This window comes from Trematomus bernacchii, unplaced genomic scaffold (genome assembly GCF_902827165.1).
Source record: "Trematomus bernacchii unplaced genomic scaffold, fTreBer1.1, whole genome shotgun sequence".
Lineage (NCBI taxonomy): Eukaryota > Metazoa > Chordata > Actinopteri > Perciformes > Nototheniidae > Trematomus > Trematomus bernacchii.
Genome location: NW_022988043.1, coordinates 11201555 through 11220708, shown reverse-complemented (window position 1 = coordinate 11220708; position 19154 = coordinate 11201555). Strand labels below are relative to the sequence as shown.

The 19154-nt window shown below is 38.8% G+C and overlaps 2 protein-coding genes across 2 annotated transcripts; one reads left to right on the top strand and one right to left on the bottom strand.

Annotated features, from left to right (window-relative positions):
• Positions 1-3156: 3156 nt before the first annotated feature.
• Positions 3157-10596, bottom strand: utp15 (UTP15 small subunit processome component). The gene is made up of 12 exons (XM_034117956.1): positions 10483-10596; positions 9669-9781; positions 9474-9566; positions 8908-9092; positions 8499-8677; positions 7409-7534; positions 6512-6647; positions 6277-6361; positions 5400-5555; positions 4900-5001; positions 4044-4177; positions 3157-3887 (listed from the first exon to the last, which is right to left on the bottom strand). Exons 2-12 carry the CDS (start codon positions 9756-9758, stop codon positions 3587-3589), a joined length of 1587 nt encoding a protein of 528 aa, XP_033973847.1. The 5' UTR covers positions 9759-9781; positions 10483-10596; the 3' UTR covers positions 3157-3586.
• A 376-nt stretch (positions 10597-10972) lies between these two features.
• LOC117472652 (transcription factor BTF3-like) lies at positions 10973-13946 on the top strand. The gene is made up of 6 exons (XM_034117958.1): positions 10973-11052; positions 12016-12084; positions 12181-12294; positions 12878-13079; positions 13174-13233; positions 13599-13946. The coding sequence occupies exons 2-6, from the start codon at positions 12016-12018 to the stop codon at positions 13643-13645; spliced, it is 492 nt and encodes a 163-aa protein (XP_033973849.1). The 5' UTR covers positions 10973-11052; the 3' UTR covers positions 13646-13946.
• The last annotated feature ends 5208 nt before the right edge of the window (positions 13947-19154 follow it).

The following is a 19154-nucleotide window of genomic DNA, read 5'->3' as shown; positions in this document are numbered from 1 at the left end:
GAGAGTGAGGAGATTTTTTAAGTAGTCTGGCTCTTTTTCTCATGAGAGTATATCTATTAGCCTTGAATCACCTCAACAGCTGACCTACTTTCTCACGCCATAAAACTGAGAGGCTTTTTTCTTTACTCCTCTTGCTGTCTATGATAGCGGCACTGTGAGTAATCCTGGCTCCGTGACTATCCCTCTCACCTAATCCTACCTTCAGGTTCATTTATACACGTCTTGATCCCTAGTCTTTGAAATAGAGAACATCAGGTTTAACACACATTCTATAATGTCTACAGATCTTTTCCTGAACTCTCGTTGAGATTCCTCACCTCCATGTGATTGACCACAAATCAATGATTTTTTATCGACCCATTACCTCCATCTTATTTCCATTAAATTCAGTAAGCAAATGAAGGTATGCAGGAATGTGAGTATCCTGCTCCAAGCCTCAAAGAGTGAAAATTATGTCTGTAGACCTGTAAAACATTGTTCAACTTTCCTGTTTTAGTAGCTACCAGACGGGATGAAGTCATTTTTTCCAAGTAACAAGTACGTTTCAAGTCTTTCCAATTAAGGCCAAATTCAAGAACGACAGGTCATCAAGTCCTATGTCCTAAACTTTGTGTTTCAAGTCCTAAACAAGTCATATCAAATCAGCAACGGTACGTTAATTCTTCAGGGTTCTCCCCTAAAACATGACTGGATGCTATCCAGTTTTTTCAAACCAAGTGGATCTGGTGCACTCCGTGTCGGCTTTCTAGGAATGAATAGCAATATTGTTAGCTGAGAAAATTAAGGGAATTAATATTATTATTTATTTTTAAATAACATGCTTTCTTATTATGGGCTTGGATAGAGGTATCGAGTGGTTTCAAGTCATAAGGCCCAAGCCCAAGTGAAGTCACAAGTCATTTGTGTTTTAAGTGGAGTTGCACGTTGTTTTGATTTCATCAAGTCAAGTCTAAACTCATCAAATGTGTGAGTTGAGTCCAAGTCATGTCATTCAATTATGTATTTGTGGGCTTCTAAAACAAGCACAGTATCAAAGGAATTTCGGTTTCATTACACTAAATGGACAAGATCGTTGGAAGAAGGAAAGCAGCCTTGAAAACATGTCAAACTAGAAAGGATTAAATTGACTGAACACAGTGTGATCAATGTCTTCACCCTCTGATCTTTAGAGAAGCATAAGCTCTTATTAATGTTTGCATACTTGGTTAAGTTCCCAAACTTATATAAATAACAAAATACTTGAATGCAGTGTTGCCCTGTTTGGCTTCAGTTTTAACTTAAAGAAAATAGATCCAAAGGTTTAACCAGATACACAACAAATCAAACGGATAGCAAATACCTTTCCTACTCTAAATAAAATCATTGCTGTGAATGAAGCACATAGTTACTGATTTGCTAGTTATACAAACAAATGCCAGACTGCTATTGTTGCCTAACTTTAAGAAACTATGAGTCAGTGCTTAAATAAATCAACAGAAAAACCCAGAGACCTTGCATTCAGACCATACAGTGGCCGTCTGTTCAAAGTCTAAAACATTCGTCTGCTGTCATCGTGGCATTTCATTGACCCTAATCTTATTTTAAAAGACTCGTACATACAGTGACTTTAGTGAACTTAAATAACATACTGTAGTGGTGCAAACACAGAAAACAGTTGCATTTCTTCAGATATATTCATTGCATTTTAATGCAAAATGGTTTGGTCATAAGAACAACATATCTTAGATCTTGAAATCATAGACTCTTTTTTGTAAACCAGGCTTCTGATCTCTCAATGCATTCCCAACTCAATTTGCAGAGATTTCCCGAGGGGTGACTAACTCTTGAGATGAATTGGAGAACTCATACTTGACTGCAAACTGGAGCACATACTCACATACAGAGGCACTTTCCTCCTGCTCAGCTCCATCTGCACAGCAACTGCAGACAAACATGGACAGACATTTGAGAGACAAAAAGGAAATCCAACACTCAGTGAAGCCACGTGACTCCTCATTACTTTGGTTATTCTGCCTGCTCCTCTGATCCCGAAGAGATTATCAAACCTCATCTGGGCCAAACGGAGTCAGAGGTCCTCCGATGGGACAGGATCATCTTTTGATCTCAACTATGTGAATAATGATTTTAATGACGATGCTTTCTACCTGTGTGTACAGTACCACAACACCAAAAATGCGCCAAATGATTTGCAGGCAGTGTGTAGCCAGACTACTCGTGCATGTGCGCTCGCCAGCTAAAGTAGGAAATCGATTGAGTTTCACTGCTGCAGGATTCAGATCTGTTCTTTATCAGTGGCCGCTTCCTAAACTGGACTCAATAGCAAATACTCATTTCAATCATTTTACAAGAAACTGTTTCTTATACAGACATGTTGCATTAAAACGCTATATTTTTAATGGTCAAAGCATGACAAAAAAAAACCGAGTATGACTTCAGTGTGCTAGCTTTACAAAATAAAAACTGCTCATCACATGACAGTTGGGATAATGATGGGACTATATTGATGATTTATTATTAAATAGCACAAACTTGATTGTCTACTTTAAGAAAAGTGTTTTTTCTTTTATTATTGTTTGACTCGTGGTTTAATGTTGACCTATTTAGCTGCATAATAAATGTAAGGCTCGTTTTACAGCGCTATATTCGACCAGCGTTGACATGTTAGCAAACTGTCAATATAAGTAGGACTCACGTTGGAAAACAATTCAACAGCTGGAAGAAAATGTTCACATTATTGACGTACCTTCACAGCTCAAACTCCGCAAGAAGAAACCTGACAATGGGCTTAATTTCAGCAAAAACAGAGCAGCTAACCCGGACACATCCTCCTGTTGCTCACTGCTAATTCAAGTGGCGCCGTTAAGCTTCAAGTTGAGAAATGGCGTTCAGTCGGTGCTGCGGCTGTTTCAGTGTGAGCTACAGCCTCCACTGAGAGAGCATCCTCCTCTCTGCCAGTGTTGGTGCTCCGTGTCTTCCGCCTGGTGCAAATTCCTCCTCTTAATATGTTTCTTTGAGCTTACAGTGACCTCTGGTGGAAGGCCATAAAAGAGTGACGTGTGCAGAGAAAAGGGTAAATACACACGTTAAAATCGGTACCATTATCAGACTTGAGTCGAGTTTTCTTACCATTTGAACACAATTATGAAAAGTCAGTTCCAATATTACAAAGATTTATTCACATCTGCTTATAAAACATTTGCCACTGCCAAATATTATGAAAACAGAAAGCAGACATTAACAGTTCAATCATTCAAAACACACAAGCATCCAGACACATTTACATTTGAAAGTGTTATTTCCAGACTTTCAAACAAAAAAAATCAAGTCCCTTCCCATTCACACATAGAAAGATACTTCATGCAGTAAATGCATGTTCTCTCTGTTGCCTGCTGCGTTTTCAGTCACGCCGAGTTAAAACGCCAGGGAGCTCATGGGTTTGTCAGTCTCTTAAAAACCTATATCAATTCCAGTTTGCTGACATGTGGTCTGTCATGTCTGGAAATGTGTGTCAGATGTTTCAAAGAGATTTTTAGAGTTGTGAAGGCACTCTAACCCAGTCTTAAGCAGCCCCCCTGCCCTCCTAGTCTCAGGTAGCCTGAATCTGTGGTCTCAAGGTAATCCCGTCCCCCCCGGCCAGGCCATTAGCCCTGCTGATGCCAGGGCACGGAACCTCCATCCTGGGAAAGGAGGAGGCGAACATCGTGTCCAACATGCCCATCACCTCCAGGAGGTCCTGCTGGTAGTCGATCTCTTTCTCCAGCAGCTCCTGCAGACGCAGCAGCTGTCGGTCCACGAGTGGAGACTGTCCGATAACCGACCGATAGATGTCCAGGATCATCTCTGCCGCTGTGACCAGGACAGGAGCAAACCTGGGGTCAACCATGTTCCTGGAGAACAAACAGAAGAAAGTTATCAGGTTGCGAAATATTTGTACATGGTTTGATGTACAATAAACTAATTCAATGCATCTGATAACACATAGGCTCAATAAGTTAAACATTGTTGAAGTCTACTTGAGTAATGAAGTTTCATCTTTGTCTTACCCTATGAGAAAGTTTAGCAACCGAGTGAGGGCTTGTTCATCCCTTCCTGCCAGAGCGTTCTTCAACGTCCCCCTTCGATCCAGCTCCTTCATAACAGACACTGTGATCTCTGGCTTTCGGTGTCTGGTCCATGTCTATAAATGCAATTACATTCATTAATGACAAGTCAAATCATACTAAAAACATTTTGCCATGCTTGCTTGTGCAGGAGGGTTGGGTTTCAGCTTCCAATATCGAGGATAGTGAGATGAATTCATAACACTCAAAAGTAAAAGTAGCTGACTGAGTTGTATTGCAAATTGAAAAAAAAAGCAAAACTTTACAAGAAAAGGATGTTGCCTTGTTGCCATTTTATAAATGCATACCTCCAGAGCTTTATCCAAATCCATACGTTTTTTTATTTGCAGGTTCCACTGACTATACAAATTAATTATTTGAGGTGTATACACTACATGCTAATGATGGTAAATATAATATCAGCTGTGGCGAAAAACAAGTGTAAAATTGTTTATAGGTTGTCAGAATACTTGAGATCATCAGGAAATTCAGTCGATGGATCACTCAAGAGATCATCATTCAACAATTGATTCAATAGGCAAGAACTTCAGTAGACACCATCACCTACTGCTGCCTTACATTGTTGGCTGTGCTGGTAATTGAAAAGGAAAATCTAAAGTCATTTAATGGAACCGTTTGAATGGCAAAACTTACCCAATTCCATTTTACATAAGGACAAGGATAGATCATATTTCTTAAAGTTTGACAACATGAATAAATATCATAGCTAGCCCTCACCACCAACTATTGCTAATCAGTATAATAAAACATACTATTTTGCCTTTTTATAAATGCATACCGCCAGAGCTGTATCCAAAGCCTTTGTGACATTAAATATCTTGAGCAGCTTGTCGTATTTGGCCAGATGCTGTTTCACTGGCTTGCTGACGAGATAATCATCCTGGAAAAAAAGATAGAAAAACAAGAATAATTAACAATGGTGAGAAAGAAAAGGTTCAAGGTTCTTTATTGTCAATCTGACATAGCTACAGAGTAATTATGTAGTTGAAAATCTTATGTCACAGGCTTCTCCAACAATGCAACATAATAACAATACAGATAGCAAGAGCAATACAAAAAGAAAAATAGTTATAAAATAAAGTGATGATGTGGAATAGTGCAGTACGTGTCTATATACAAGTTATTGGAATGGGCTTATATTATAACTCAGTGAGCAGAAACATAGCCATTAGCCATGTTATGATATGATTCAGTTCACACATGTGTAATCATCAATCAATAGATCACATCATGTACTGTTGACTTCAGCTGCTGTACGTAAACCACATATAAACATACCTGTTTAGGGACAGGGTTCTTCCCCTTCACAAAAACACGATACGACGGCCGCCGCCTCTGTTGGCCAGAGATTTCCTTTGAATCTTCAAGGCTTTTCCTGTGTTTGATACTCAGGATACTATTGGTCATACCCACAACAATTGATTCATCATCCGGCTGAGGAAAAAAAGACACATTCATAGTTTTACTAGAAATCCAGGGAAGAAATCAAATTAAACACAAGAAGCCATTAATAAGTCTGTAAAATAGCTTAAAAGTTGTCAGAATTCTTGAGATCATCATGAAATTCAGACGATGGATCACTCAAGGGATCATCATTCAACATTTCACTACACAGGAACTTCAGAAGACACAGTCACCTCCTGTTCCATTGGATAATATTGTTGGCTATAGCTGGGAAGAATTTCTTTTCAGGAGTGAGAGTCTCAAGCAAATCAGAGATTGCAGTGGTAATTGAAAAATGAAAATCTAAAAGCACTGCAAACCCAAAGTGAAAAAAACAAAGCTGTCAGATCACTGTTAGGTTGGACATTGTGTTCTGGAAACCCAATGCCCTAAAGCCAAGACTGAGGATAGGATGTACTGTTTCATGGGTTTAAATCCCTGGCAAGCATAGATATTTGTGTTGGCTGCAGCAGACACTAGGTCTATCACCTTGCAGTCTCAGTTCGTTGGTCAAATCATAGCTTGCTCTGATGGTGCACCTCAGATAAAAAGGGAATTTTGATCTCTGATGTTGTTTATTTGCATGTGTATAGGCCACAAGCACTCAATAAGGATTTTCTTATGTGGCTACTCATCAACCATTGTGTAATTATCATAAATACAATTAAAACATATAATAGAACATGATGAAGGATTTAATGTAATTTCTTACAGCCAGAGCCAGACTGAGGATGGAGGCAGCGTAGTCAAAGTTGTGGACCACTTTGTAGTTGGTTGTGTTGTACACCTTTACATGCCTGAAAGACAAACAAATGCTCTGCATTAGATCAGGCTTATATAAAAATAACTTTTGTAATAATTGGATGACAGATTAGAGTGGGCTCTGATTTCCAGAGATTAGAATATGTTTTCTTTGTACGCCATTTTACAGTGAGGTTTGCCCATACCTGTCCAGAGAAGCTGACAGCAGTCTCTGGCCGCTGCTGCTGAGACACAAAGACGTGACAGTTTTGTGATGGTTCTTCAAGGACACCAGAGGCTGGCCTCCCTTCAGCAGATCCCATACTTTCACATAGCGGCCACCTAAAGAGAGTAGAAAAAATACATTTTAAAATGTCCCGTACATTAGTAAATATAAGGAAGCATGTGTGCAAGAGTTGGTCAAGTTCAGGGAGGTGTAGGAAAACGATTTCAGGTCGTTTTTGTCCTGATTCAAGTCACAAGCAAGCATGAAATTGACCTTAATGCTGCCTGGCTTACTACTACATATGTTATGTCTTTATCAGCAACCATTGTCAACCTTAACAAGGTGGAGGACTGTTCAAATAATTAAACACTGGTAATATAGTTTGCTTGAATCCAACAAGAGGATTTACCGTAACAACAATTGCTTTAAAAAGAGTGAACACTTGACTAAATGCAAAAAAATAAGTTTAAAACTGTTTATTAGTTGTCAGAATACTTGAGATCATCAGGAAATTCAGACGATGGATCACTCAAGAGATCATCATTCAACAATTGATTCAATAGACAAGAACTAGTAGACACCATCTCCTACTGCTGCCTTTATTGTTGGCTGTGGTGGTAAATCCAGAGTCCTTTAGGGAGGCGGCAAGTGTAGGAAAACTATTTCATGTCGTTTTTGTCCTGATTCAAGTCACAAGCAAGCATGAAATTGACCTTAATGCTGCCTGGCTTACTACTACATATGTTATGTCTTTATCAGCAACCATTGTCAACCTTAACAAGGTGGAGGACCCTTCAAATAATTAAACACTGGTAATATAATTTGCACATTTTGCTGATGCACTGATGGAGCAAGAAAAGTATTAATGGATGACTACCTGCAGAGACGAGGAGTCCCTCAGAAGGATAGAGAAGCAGACTCTCCACTGGTTGGCCGTGGTCCATGGTCATCACACTCTTATCCACTCTGGCATCAAACAGTTTTAGTGTGTGGTCATAAGATCCTAGGATCAAAACATAAACTGTTAGTCACATGAAAACCTATCAAACTCCTTAATTCTTCCATCTGCAGGGGCAGTCTGCCTCAAAAGTTGTAGCTTGATACGTTTTTTTATTTGCAGGTTCCACTGACAATGCAAATAAATTATTTGAGGTATATACACTACATGCTAATGATGGTAAATGTAATATCAGCTGTGGCGAAAAACAAGAGTAAAATTGTTTATAGGTTGTCAGAATACTTGAGATCATCAGGAAATTCAGTCGATGGATCACTCAAGAGATCATCATTCAACAATTGATTCAATAGGCAAGAACTTCAGTAGACACCATCACCTACTGCTGCCTTACATTGTTGGCTGTGCTGGTAATTGAAAAGGAAAATCTAAAGTCATTTAATGGAACCGTTTGAATGGCAAAACTTACCCAATTCCATTTTACATAAGGACAAGGATAGATCATATTTCTTAAAGTTTGACAACATGAATAAATATCATAGCTAGCCCTCACCACCAACTATTGCTAATCAGTATAATAAAACATACTATTTCTTAGCAAAAGTAACATTTCTCATTTTAACTCTACATTTTTTCTATAAAAATGTAGAGTTAAATTATTGTTTTCCCAAGTAGCCATGTGAAAAGCGGGATAATGTACAGTGAGCTGGTCATTATTGCAAAATCAACCATGGCAGACTGAGCAGGACTTGATTCACAGCTTGCTTTATATTATCCCATATGTTCTTTCTTTTCATATTTAAGTTTTGTTCAGAAAAATAAAAAGGAAAATCAAATGGCGAAATGTTGGTTGATTTTGGCTGTACATCTGTAAATCAGTTTAATCTAAACGCCACGATGGAAGATGTTGTTCAATAGTGGTTATATTGAAGAATCTCCTGGTTACAAAAAGACATTTGACCTGGCATGCAAACATTGTTTTATAAACAAATGTGTCACCCCTCTATCTCACCAGTGATGAAGAGATCTCTGTTGAGTTTGCTGGCAACGCCACAGCGAATATAATCTGTGTGTTCTTGGTAGTTGTTGAGCTCAGTGGCATTTGGGAGGTCCCAAAGTCGACACGTGTAGTCGTCTGACCCTGTGAGGATCTGGTAACGGTCTGAGATAAAGTCTGTAACATGTACAGCCCTGAGCAGGAATAAAATAAGACAAAGCATATACATCAGTTCTCTTTAATTACAACATGCTATAGGGTCAGTAAAACCGTTTTAAAAAGGTTGTCAGAATTATTGAGATCATCATGGAAATCAGTCGATGGATCACTCAAGAAATCATCATTCAACATTTACAATGTTCAAATTTATAACAAGCAGTCTTTAGGCAAGACCACCCGGACATGTTACACATGGGATACCTACTTTGTGTGCCCTTTGAACATCCTGAGAGCCACCTTGCCGCTGACATCGAACAGCCGGACCACAGAGTCCTCACATCCTGCCACGAGCAGCTGACCGTCTGACCTGAACCTGCCACAGTATGCAGTGTCCTTAAAACGTGTAAATGACTTCAAAGGCTCCTGGGAGAATGGCCCGTAAATGTGGATCTGAAGAGTAACCAGAGTTATAATGAGAAAATGCATACACATTGCTTATTCAGAGGATTTACCGTAACAAAAATTGCTTTAAAAAGAGTGAACACTTGACTAAATGCAAAAAAATAAGTTTAAAACAGTTTATTAGTTGTCAGAATACTTGAGATCATCAGGAAATTCAGACGATGGATCACTCAAGAGATCATCATTCAACAATTGATTCAATAGACAATAACTAGTAGACACCATCTCCTACTGCCGCCTTATATTGTTGGCTGTGGTGGTAATTGAAAAGAAATGGCAAAATCTAATCAATTATTTTTATACATGTATAAAAAGATAGGTGGACATCCCTTAAAGATTTACAAAATTCAGAAAAAGTAGACAACATACCCTTGTGAATGCTGTCACAGCAAAGTTGTGTGGGGCCACGGGGGAGAAGTCTATATTTGTGATTGCTCCAAATTCTTTTATGTGGAGCGGAGCCTGCAAGAGAAGAAAGAAAGATGCATTGCTGAGATCTAGAAAAAATGATAAGGTTGTCTCTGTAATATCAAAACAATATACACTAGACTAGAGGAGACTTACCTTGTAGTTTTTCCAGTAGAGTGTGTCCTGTGTGACTTTCTCTCCAAGTTTAGGATAGACTTGGATTTTGGTAGGTTTAAATGAAGCCATTTTTCTGCTGATCACCAAATACTCTGGTAGGGAAAACAAAAACCATGAACACATTGCAAGATATATGACACTTAAATCCCCCTCTGACCTGGTTGGTCAAATACAAATGCATTCAATGCAGTCCAACAATTCTCAAACCAAGATAAATGTACTTTAAATTGTTTGTTGTCGTTAAATTTACATCTGTAAACCCGATAGAGCTCTAACAAGGAGCTGGATCAAACAAGCAGATTATGATGCTGTCAGTCAGGATGAAATAAGGTGGTTTTTCTTACAACGTGAAAGCTTGTTTTAATTGAAAATAAACGTGGATAAACTGGATTGAAAATACTTAAAAGCGAAACAAAAATGAATTCACAAGAATACAACCAGCAAAGGGGTTACTAAATGCAGCAACATTGACATAAAGGCCACACACTTAAGTGTTTAACCCAACAGTATCACAACCCAACAAACTATGCACAAAATAGTTAATTGTAATCCAACAGTGTCACTGTTTCGAGACAGCAGATGTCTTCGCTGCGCATTTAGACATAAATATAGCCTTGAATTATTATTTTAAACTACACGCTACAACAGGCAGCTTGCTAGAAAAGAGACCAGAGCCAACGTGTTCACCACAGCAGGGTTAGCACAATGCGCTTTAGCCGCCTAGCATTTTCTACTAAACTGCTTTCTGATGATTCTCAGAATTGAACGAAAAGGTGTAAGAGTGCAAACTTACCTTTTAACTATGATGTGTTGAAATTAGATGATACTTATGTTGGTTTTCCAAGTAAACCAAAAGTTGATCATTTTAAGGAGCTATCACGTTGCCTCTCGTGCGCTGGAGGACGCCATGATTACAACGTGACGACTTCCGTTATCAATGGCATATCTTTATTGTTCACTGGAAGGAAAACGTTATTCTTTTTTTTCCTATTTTAAATGGCACCATACCAACCTAGTATTAAACAAACTGAATTAAACAGTAGTGTTAAAGTATGTTTTTGTATATTTCCTAATGTAATAATAACCCTTATCTTATCAGAAGTTTCAAGAGCTCACTTCTTTATGTACATTTCAGAAATAGGTAAATAATTGGACATGCTCTTTGCTGCCTCAAATGTGACCAGATACATATTATTATTTAGAAAAAAATACACTTTAATGTTTTAAGTCACATTAATTTATTAGTTGAAAAAAATGTTGGGCACATCCGCTAAGTTATGCATCTCAGAACGCCACTTCCGGTACTCACTCCTTTCTCCGAGCTTCTATCGACTGTGTGACCCGCGTGTTTACACACTCCCAGGTTAGTTTACCTCACTGACGTATTGTATAAGCTGTCTGAGCCCCATATATATTAGGCATTGTAGAGGAACAGTCCCTTGTCTCACTCTATGCGCTGTGGCGGACAAATGTTCATTATACGTGGGCGTTAGTGTCAGTTTAAAGAGGCCCGAGCTAGCTGTTTAGCTTGGCGAGCTAACAAACCGACAGTTCAGTTGTCATACTTTCTGAGAGCCCCGGTTGAAAAACAAGTTGCCCAGACTAAGTGGCTGAAAAACCAAGCATACTTTAATTAAGCTTATAAAGCGAGCCAGCAGAACGTTGCAGACCTAACTTAGCCACACACTTCAGCTGCCCACCTCTGTCTAATTCATGCAGAACTTGAGTCGAGACTAAAAAGTGTGCAGCTATTTTTGGGCTTCTGGCAGCTGACTACGGGGGGATTTGGGGGAGTTTTAGGTTTTAGGTTTGGCACTTAATTGTTATTGCAAACCTAATGTATTTATTGAACTGTTGAGGTCATACATTAGGTGCCTACTTTTTGCATATTTCTTTATTAGGGATTCTCATATCAAAATCCAATTTTTACTATGTGTGATGATGGGAATGACTCAATAGAAAACACAATAAGTAATGATGATAAGTGTAGGTATCCCATGTTTCACATGTCTGTGTGGTCTTGCCTAAAGACTGCTTGTTATAAAATAGAATTTGAACATTGTAAAATGTTGAATGATGATTTCTTGAGTGATCCATCGACTGATTTCCATGATGATCTCAATAATTCTGACAACCTTTTTTTAATGGTTTTACTGACCCTATAACATGTTTTAATTAAAGAGAACTGATGTATATGCTTTGTCTTATTTTATTCCTGCTACTATTGGTGCTTTCTTGTCTCCCAGCTCTGTGTTTGGTGAAAGTGTTTTCTATTTGTGAACAAATATTACATTTGAAATATATACAATTGTGTTCCTTGTGTCAGATGAAGGAGTTTATAATGAACCAGGAGAAGCTCGCCAAACTGCAGGCGCAGGTCCGCATAGGCGGCAAGGTGAGTTGGAATTCATTCTGGCAATTGACTTGAAGAAAATGTTTTGACATTGGATTATTGGTATATTATATTCATGCTCATTGTTGTGCTCTCTAGGGGTCAGCACGCAGAAAGAAGAAGGTGGTGCACAGAACAGCAACAGCAGATGACAAGAAGCTGCAGTTCTCCCTCAAAAAACTGGGAGTCAACAACATCTCTGGCATTGAAGAGGTACTGCAAATTATTTCTGAAATTCTTAACAATAAGTAAGTAAACGTGTCCTCTTCATGACGATGATGCTCTTAGGACAGGGTACTCTTAAGTAATACAATTAAGTATTACAAATAGCATATAGAATGCCACATTTAAAAAAAAATGAAATGTGATTATTACCAAAGGAATTCTCTTTTAAAGAAGCAGTCAGCAGGTCTAATACAATACACTTTTTCTCAAATTCAGCACATATCTCCGTTAGCTGTTCAGTTGCTTCGTGTGCATGTACAAATACAAATCTGGGTTGCATACACAGCCTCTGGCTCTGTCAATTGGAAACAAACAAAGAGGATTTGAACCAAGTACATAGAAAGGCAGTGGGGAGAGAGGCATGGTATCTGAAGGGGAGTATTTGTGTGGGTGTTCAAACATCAACAATCGTTCTCCAGAAGTACTGACTCCACCTTTTAACTGATTTGATTTAATCCTGAAGCAATGAAAAAAAATAACAAGGAAAGTACATGTTAAGATGATTTAATCTGTTCATCATCCTCTTTGACACTGACCATAAACTCTCTGTTGCTTGTTTGTTCCTCTGTAGGTGAACATGTTCACAAACCAGGGGACAGTGATCCACTTCAACAACCCAAAGGTGCAGGCCTCACTGGCGGCCAACACCTTCACCATCACAGGGCACGCTGAGAACAAGCAGCTCACAGAGATGCTCCCAGGAATCCTGAACCAGCTGGGAGCCGACAGCCTCACCAGCCTCAGGAGATTAGCAGAGAACCTGCCCAGACCAGGTACCCTTCACACTCTTTCCTGATCTGTGTGCATGTACCAGAACTCTCTTTGTGCTGTCTATCAATGATTTGCTGTACTTCATCCCCCTCATAGCTGGAGAGGATATGGCCCCCATGGTTGCTGCTGAAGAGGATGAGGATGATGATGTTCCAGGTAAGCACATTTACACATCCTGTTTTTAAACAAACATTGTTATTATTTTTGTTTTATTCATGTAATATAGCATTCAATTGGCGTAACACTTACAGTCAAGAACAGGCTGACTTAGACGTTTGCCTTTTTGTCACGTCAAGTATGTGTTTTTTTAAATCTTTTAAGTTGTGTCTAAATGTATCTTGGTGTGAAATGAAAAAACAGATTATCACAAATGGAATGTATGGCGCTGATACATATGGTAACATTTAGTAATTTAGTTTCATTTGTATATTAAATCTTATGATCCTTGAGACATTTTCTTACCTTTTACGGCTCACTGTTTTCTGTCCTCTCCACTCTTCTCCCTCTGTTTCTGTTTTTAGATCTTGTTGAAAACTTTGACGAGGCTTCAAAGGACGAGGCAAACTAAAAAACACCAGCACACATTTCTATGCCCCTTGGGACTCACCGTACTTTGACAAAGCGACATTTTGTAATTATTGATCTGTAACTGCTCTGTGGCTACAAACAAAAGTAGCTTTTTAAATGTAACCATGACAATTGGGCTTAAACAAGTAAAACTCACTTTGTGGCATCTGTTACTTTTGTGTTTGCCTTGTTTTGCAGTACATATTAAATAATTTAATTCAGTGGAATGTGTAAACCTTTCTCTTTCACGTGCTGCCTTTCCTGCATGGTGATAATGTAATAAAAAGGACATTTAAACATTTCATTTCATTTTCATTTCAAACCTTTATTTATCCAGGTGTATCCCATTGAGATCACTGATCTCTTTTTCAAGGGAGACCTGCTCCAGTAGGTTCCACATGAAACATTAAAAACATAAACGGAACAACAAAAAGGACATCATACATTACAGGAATTACAATTTACATAACTATCCACATGAACAGGTACCAACAGCTTCCGATTGAGTAGCATCCAACCGAGCTTTTAAAACATTTAGTGGCACCAGATTGCTCAGTTTCCATTTCAATTGCAGACTACTCCAGGACAGTGGAGCTGCGCATCTAAATGCTATCTTCCCTAAGACAGTCCTAGCAGTTGGCACATTTAATAAAACCACAGCATGCGATCTCAGGCAGTAGCCACTTACAATTCGCCGTGAGATCAGGGAGCAGATGTAGGATGGAAGTTTCCCTAACATGGCTTTGTATATAAAAATGTACCAGTGACTGAGCCTCCGTACAGTTAGCGAAGGCAAACCAGCCCTTGCATACAGGGTACAGTGATGGGTTAATGCTTTACAGTTTGTCACAAATCTCAGTGCACTGTGATACGCAGCATCTAACTTGACCAGGCAATTGGCAGGTGCATTCATATAAATCAAATCACCATAGTCCAGCACAGGTAAAAAGGTCACAGTGACTAGCCTTTTCCTGGCCTCGAGCGAGAAACAGGACTTGTTCCTGTAGAAGAAACCTAGCCTACCCCTCAGTTTTTTAAGCAGGTTATTGACATGACGTTTAAAAGTGAGACAGTCATCAAGCCAGATACCAAGGTATTTGTAACAGGCAACCACTTCAAGTTTTATTCCTTGCATAGTTACAATATCTAAAACAGGCTCTGGTGTCTTTTTAGCTTTTGAAAAGAGCATTACCTTGGTTTTATCAACATTTAAAAGAAGCTTTAGTTCAGAGAGCTGAGTCTGAATAATGTTAAAAACAGCTTGCAATTCAACAACAGCCTCCTTAATGGAGGGACCTGCACAGTACATAACGGTATCATCCGCATAAAAATGTAAGGTTGCTCCATTGACATTTTCACCTAAACTATTGATGTAGATGGAGAATAAAAGTGGACCTAAAACAGAACCTTGAGGAACACCATTAGTAATGTTTAACCACTCAGAAGACAGCCCATCAAACTGAACACATTGGGACCTTTCAGAGAGGTAGTTCACAAACCACCCCACTGCATGGCAGGATATGCCAATACTGAGTAGCCTCTGCTTTAAGATGCGATGATCGACGGTATCAAACGCTTTGGACAGGTCACTAAATAGAGCTGCACAACTCTGCTTTTTATCTAAAATACTCGCCACATCATTCACCACTTTCATTGTGGCAGTGATGGTGCTATGTTGCTTTCTGAAGCCTGACTGATGTTTAGACAGGATGTCATTTGTACATAAAAACACCTTTACCTGTTCACTCACTAGGCGTTCAAGAACCTTAGCCAGAACTGATAATTTAGAGATGGGTCTATAATTATTTAATAAAGTGGCCTCCCCTCCTTTTAGTAGAGGCAGGACATACGCTGACTTCCACAATTTTGGAATTGTGTTTGTGCTGAGGGAGAGGTTAAAAAGAGAAGTGAGAGGTAGAGCAATAAAATCTGCAGCTATCTTTAAAAAGAAAGGTTCCACGTTGTCCGGGCCGGCCGGTTTCTTAGGATCTAACTTGGTTAAAGCTTCACGAACAACATCAACAGTAAAAGGAGTAAAACTAAAAGGGTTTTCCAAAACACGTTTTTCAGAGTCACAGACTGGTGTTCACAGAAGCAGAGTTAGTGACAGAATCAAACGGAGAGCCACAGGACACAAAATGCTCATTAAAACAATTTAACATGGTGGCCCTGTCCGATATAGAGCCAGATGCTGTGGTAATGCACAGAGGTAGCTCATTACGGATATCACCGGTGGATATCGATTTTATGGCTTTCCAAAATGTTCCAGGATTATTCAGGTTTTCTGTGGTAACTGACAGATAATACTTAGACTTAGCACTTTTTATTTGTGATGTGAAGCTATTCCTTAGCTGCCTAAAACGCAGCCATTCTACCTCTGAGCCAGATTTCCTAGCCTTTGCCCAGGCCTTGTTTCTCTCATGTAGGAGACTAGAAAGTTCAGCAGAAAACCAAGGATTGTCTCGTCCCTTTACTCTAAATGTCCGCAGGGGTGCATGTCTATCTATAATTTCCATAAAACCAAGATAAAAATAAGACCATGCAGTTTCTACATCAGCACACAGATCGATTTTACCCCAATCAAAATCAAACAGATCATGTACAAAACCCTGCTCCACAAAATGTTGTTTGTCTCTCTTACTCTGACTTTTGTGTCCCTAATTGTGGCTACAACACAGTGGTCACTCACATCATTTGTAAATACTCCCACAGATGAGTATTTATGGGGAACATTAGTTAAAATGAGATCAATTAAGGAGGATTTATTTGGGGACTTAATGTTAGGGCGAGTAGGACTGTCTATACTCTGAGTAACATTCAGAGAGATACAAAGGTTTTTAAAATCCTCTGACACAGAAGTTAACCAGTCCCAATTAAAATCACCAAGCAGCACTATTTCCTTGTAGTCAAGTTGAGATAAAAGTTTTGCCAATGAAGATAAAGAGTCCTTGACAGCTGAGGGGGGTCTGTAGCAGCCCACCACCATGACCTGTTGACCCTTTGCTACTTCGATATTTAAGGCTAAAAATTCGAGTTGTTTACTAATAGATTTGTAAACCATCTTGGTTACACAAAACTTATTTTTCACATAAATGGCAACGCCACCACCTTTTTTAGGACGGTCGGTACGATATACACTATAACCATTTAAGTAGATGTCAGAGGCCAAAATAGATTTATCTAGCCACGTTTCTGATAAGACAATGATATCAAGGTCTCTCTTGAAAATGAGACCTTGTGTCTCAATGAGATTTTACACCTGTATAAATAAAGGCTAAATAATCAGCATCAGTCGAGCTCGCCCAAATGCGGACAAAATCTAACTTAGGTAACAGACTGCGCACATTTAAGTGAATGAATCCCAACCCAGATCTAGAAATAAAATCAGCAGGAGTAGCTATCTGACTACTACTGCTACTGGGCGGTCCAGGGTTAAGTTGTACATTCCCTGATAGTAATAATAGCAAAAAAAACAAGCACCTTTTCCTCTTAACCGACACACATACATTGTCATCTGCTTTAAAGTCACCAGCAAACTCCGCGAAAGTGAGATTAGAGCTCAAGAAGCAGTCCTGAAGAACCATCATAGCAGGCAAGTGAGAAAGACAAACATTTGTCGAACTGAATGTCTGTGACAAGGCAACCAGTAATTGTTTGCGTAACACATCCGAACCTTTACAGGGGATGTCCACTGCGGGCGGTAGAACAGACCTGAACCCAGTCGACTTCTCAGGATGACGAGAGAACTTCTCATTGTCCAAAATAGCTAACAGGCATAGCAGAATCACGATAGGGGCCATTTTCCCAGACCAGCACACAGTATCCGCGATGTTCCTGGGGCAAAAATCCTCCTCCTCACAGCAGCAAAGGACAGACGAAAGCAGCAGCGTGGAAGCGCTCCGGTCTCTCCGTGGTATCCCCGGGGTAAAAGGTCTCCTCAGCAAAGCAGCACACGACACCGTAGCACAACACGACACCGCAGCACAACAGAAAGGTATTATAACTTTGCGGTTTTTATTTAAACTCATGGTCCTAGTTTTCACATTTCCTCAGGGGACTAGATAATGGAAACCATTACTTATAACTGAACATTGGATTATTAGTCATTATTTACTGTGCAGAGAAAGCATAACATGTTGTATGGAAGTATAACCATATAGTAATAACTTAGCATTGAATCACAAAGCCTTACATTGTAGGGGGAAAACAATAGAAGCTTGACAGGGACTTTCAGATTAGCTTTTTATCATGAAATGCAAGCCCATTAGGAGTCCCTTTTGACAGCAGCATTAGTATTTGGAAATGTTTCTATTGCATGATACTGAAGGCTAAAAACAGTACAAACATCCAGTGTAGACGGACTGTAATTAAAGCAGATGCCTTAAACACTATTAGGCAAAGTACAGTAGTTGCTGTGTTGAAACAGCAACATACTAGGTTGATGTTTTTTAAAGGTTTCAGTGTTCCTACATATGAGAGTTTTTTTTTTATTAGCACTCACACCAACTCTGGCATTACACATGAGGTACAGTCAGTTATTGGTGCCACAGAATATCAGCTGGCGAAATATGTTTTATGCTAAATATTTGTTCAAACTGCTAAATTAAACTGCATGGTTCTCATACCTTAAATGTTCCAATAGATATCAAGAATCATGGGCACAAAATAAGTCACACTGTTTGTATGACAGGTGTTATGTAGGGTGGATAATGACACCTATTGAAGTGTTTTGGGCACCCTTGATGGTTTTTTCCACTGTCTGGACTGAAGTGACCTAAGCGTCTGACATTGTGCTACACATGGTGTACACTAAGAGATGAAAGTAGGGATTCTTTGAAAGTAACACATTTAATTGTTCTGGACTTTTTCTTACTCTTCTGATTCAGAGGAAAACACAAGTTTGGTGACTCAAAAATATATTTAAGGACTTGAAACTATGTGATATAAATAACTTGCAGCTACACTGAAACATAACGTTTAAAACAAATTAAAATGACAGTATATATGCTACACATCTACATTACTAGTTTTAATTTCTAACACTAACTGAACATAGAAAAAGTAACATTTGCTGCCTTCATTTTCATCTTCTGTGTTTTATATGTAAGATCATTTAAAAAAGAAGGGCATTGTAAACATCCAAAGATCAATGTGTAAATACCTTGACTTTGAAATTCATGCAGCGGATTTTGGTTGTGAAAGTTGTTTAAGATATTTTTGTTTGAATTTTCCTCAAGTTCCTCAAATGTTGTTATTGAGTTGGTTTCATAGGACCAATCAAGTACTGTTCTCTTGTTAAGTTTCATAATAATCATCTTTTAAAATACTGGGATTGTCACAATAACACAAAAACCCTGATTGTGACAGAGGATTGTGTCACCATGTATCCTAACTGTTAACATTTCAAACAGCTGGATCTTTTTAGAGATGTCAATATCATATATATATTTATATATATATATTGTTAATAAAAATGATAATTGATCAAAGACAGCATACTGTGAACACAG

Excerpts from the sequence above, each read along its gene's own strand:
- utp15 (XM_034117956.1), bottom strand. The coding sequence starts at position 9,758 with ATGGCTTCATTTAAACCTACCAAAATCCAAGTCTATCCTAAACTTGGA. Across the intron at positions 9,093-9,473 it reads CTGTGACAGCATTCACAAGG|ATCCACATTTACGGGCCATT; the intron begins GTATGTTGTCTA and ends GTTACTCTTCAG. Across the intron at positions 4,178-4,899 it reads CTTTGGATACAGCTCTGGCG|ACATGGACCAGACACCGAAA; the intron begins GTATGCATTTAT and ends TTGCATTTATAG.
- LOC117472652 (XM_034117958.1), top strand. The coding sequence starts at position 12,016 with ATGAAGGAGTTTATAATGAACCAGGAGAAGCTCGCCAAACTGCAGGCG. Across the intron at positions 12,085-12,180 it reads AGGTCCGCATAGGCGGCAAG|GGGTCAGCACGCAGAAAGAA; the intron begins GTGAGTTGGAAT and ends TGTGCTCTCTAG. Across the intron at positions 13,234-13,598 it reads TGAGGATGATGATGTTCCAG|ATCTTGTTGAAAACTTTGAC; the intron begins GTAAGCACATTT and ends TTCTGTTTTTAG.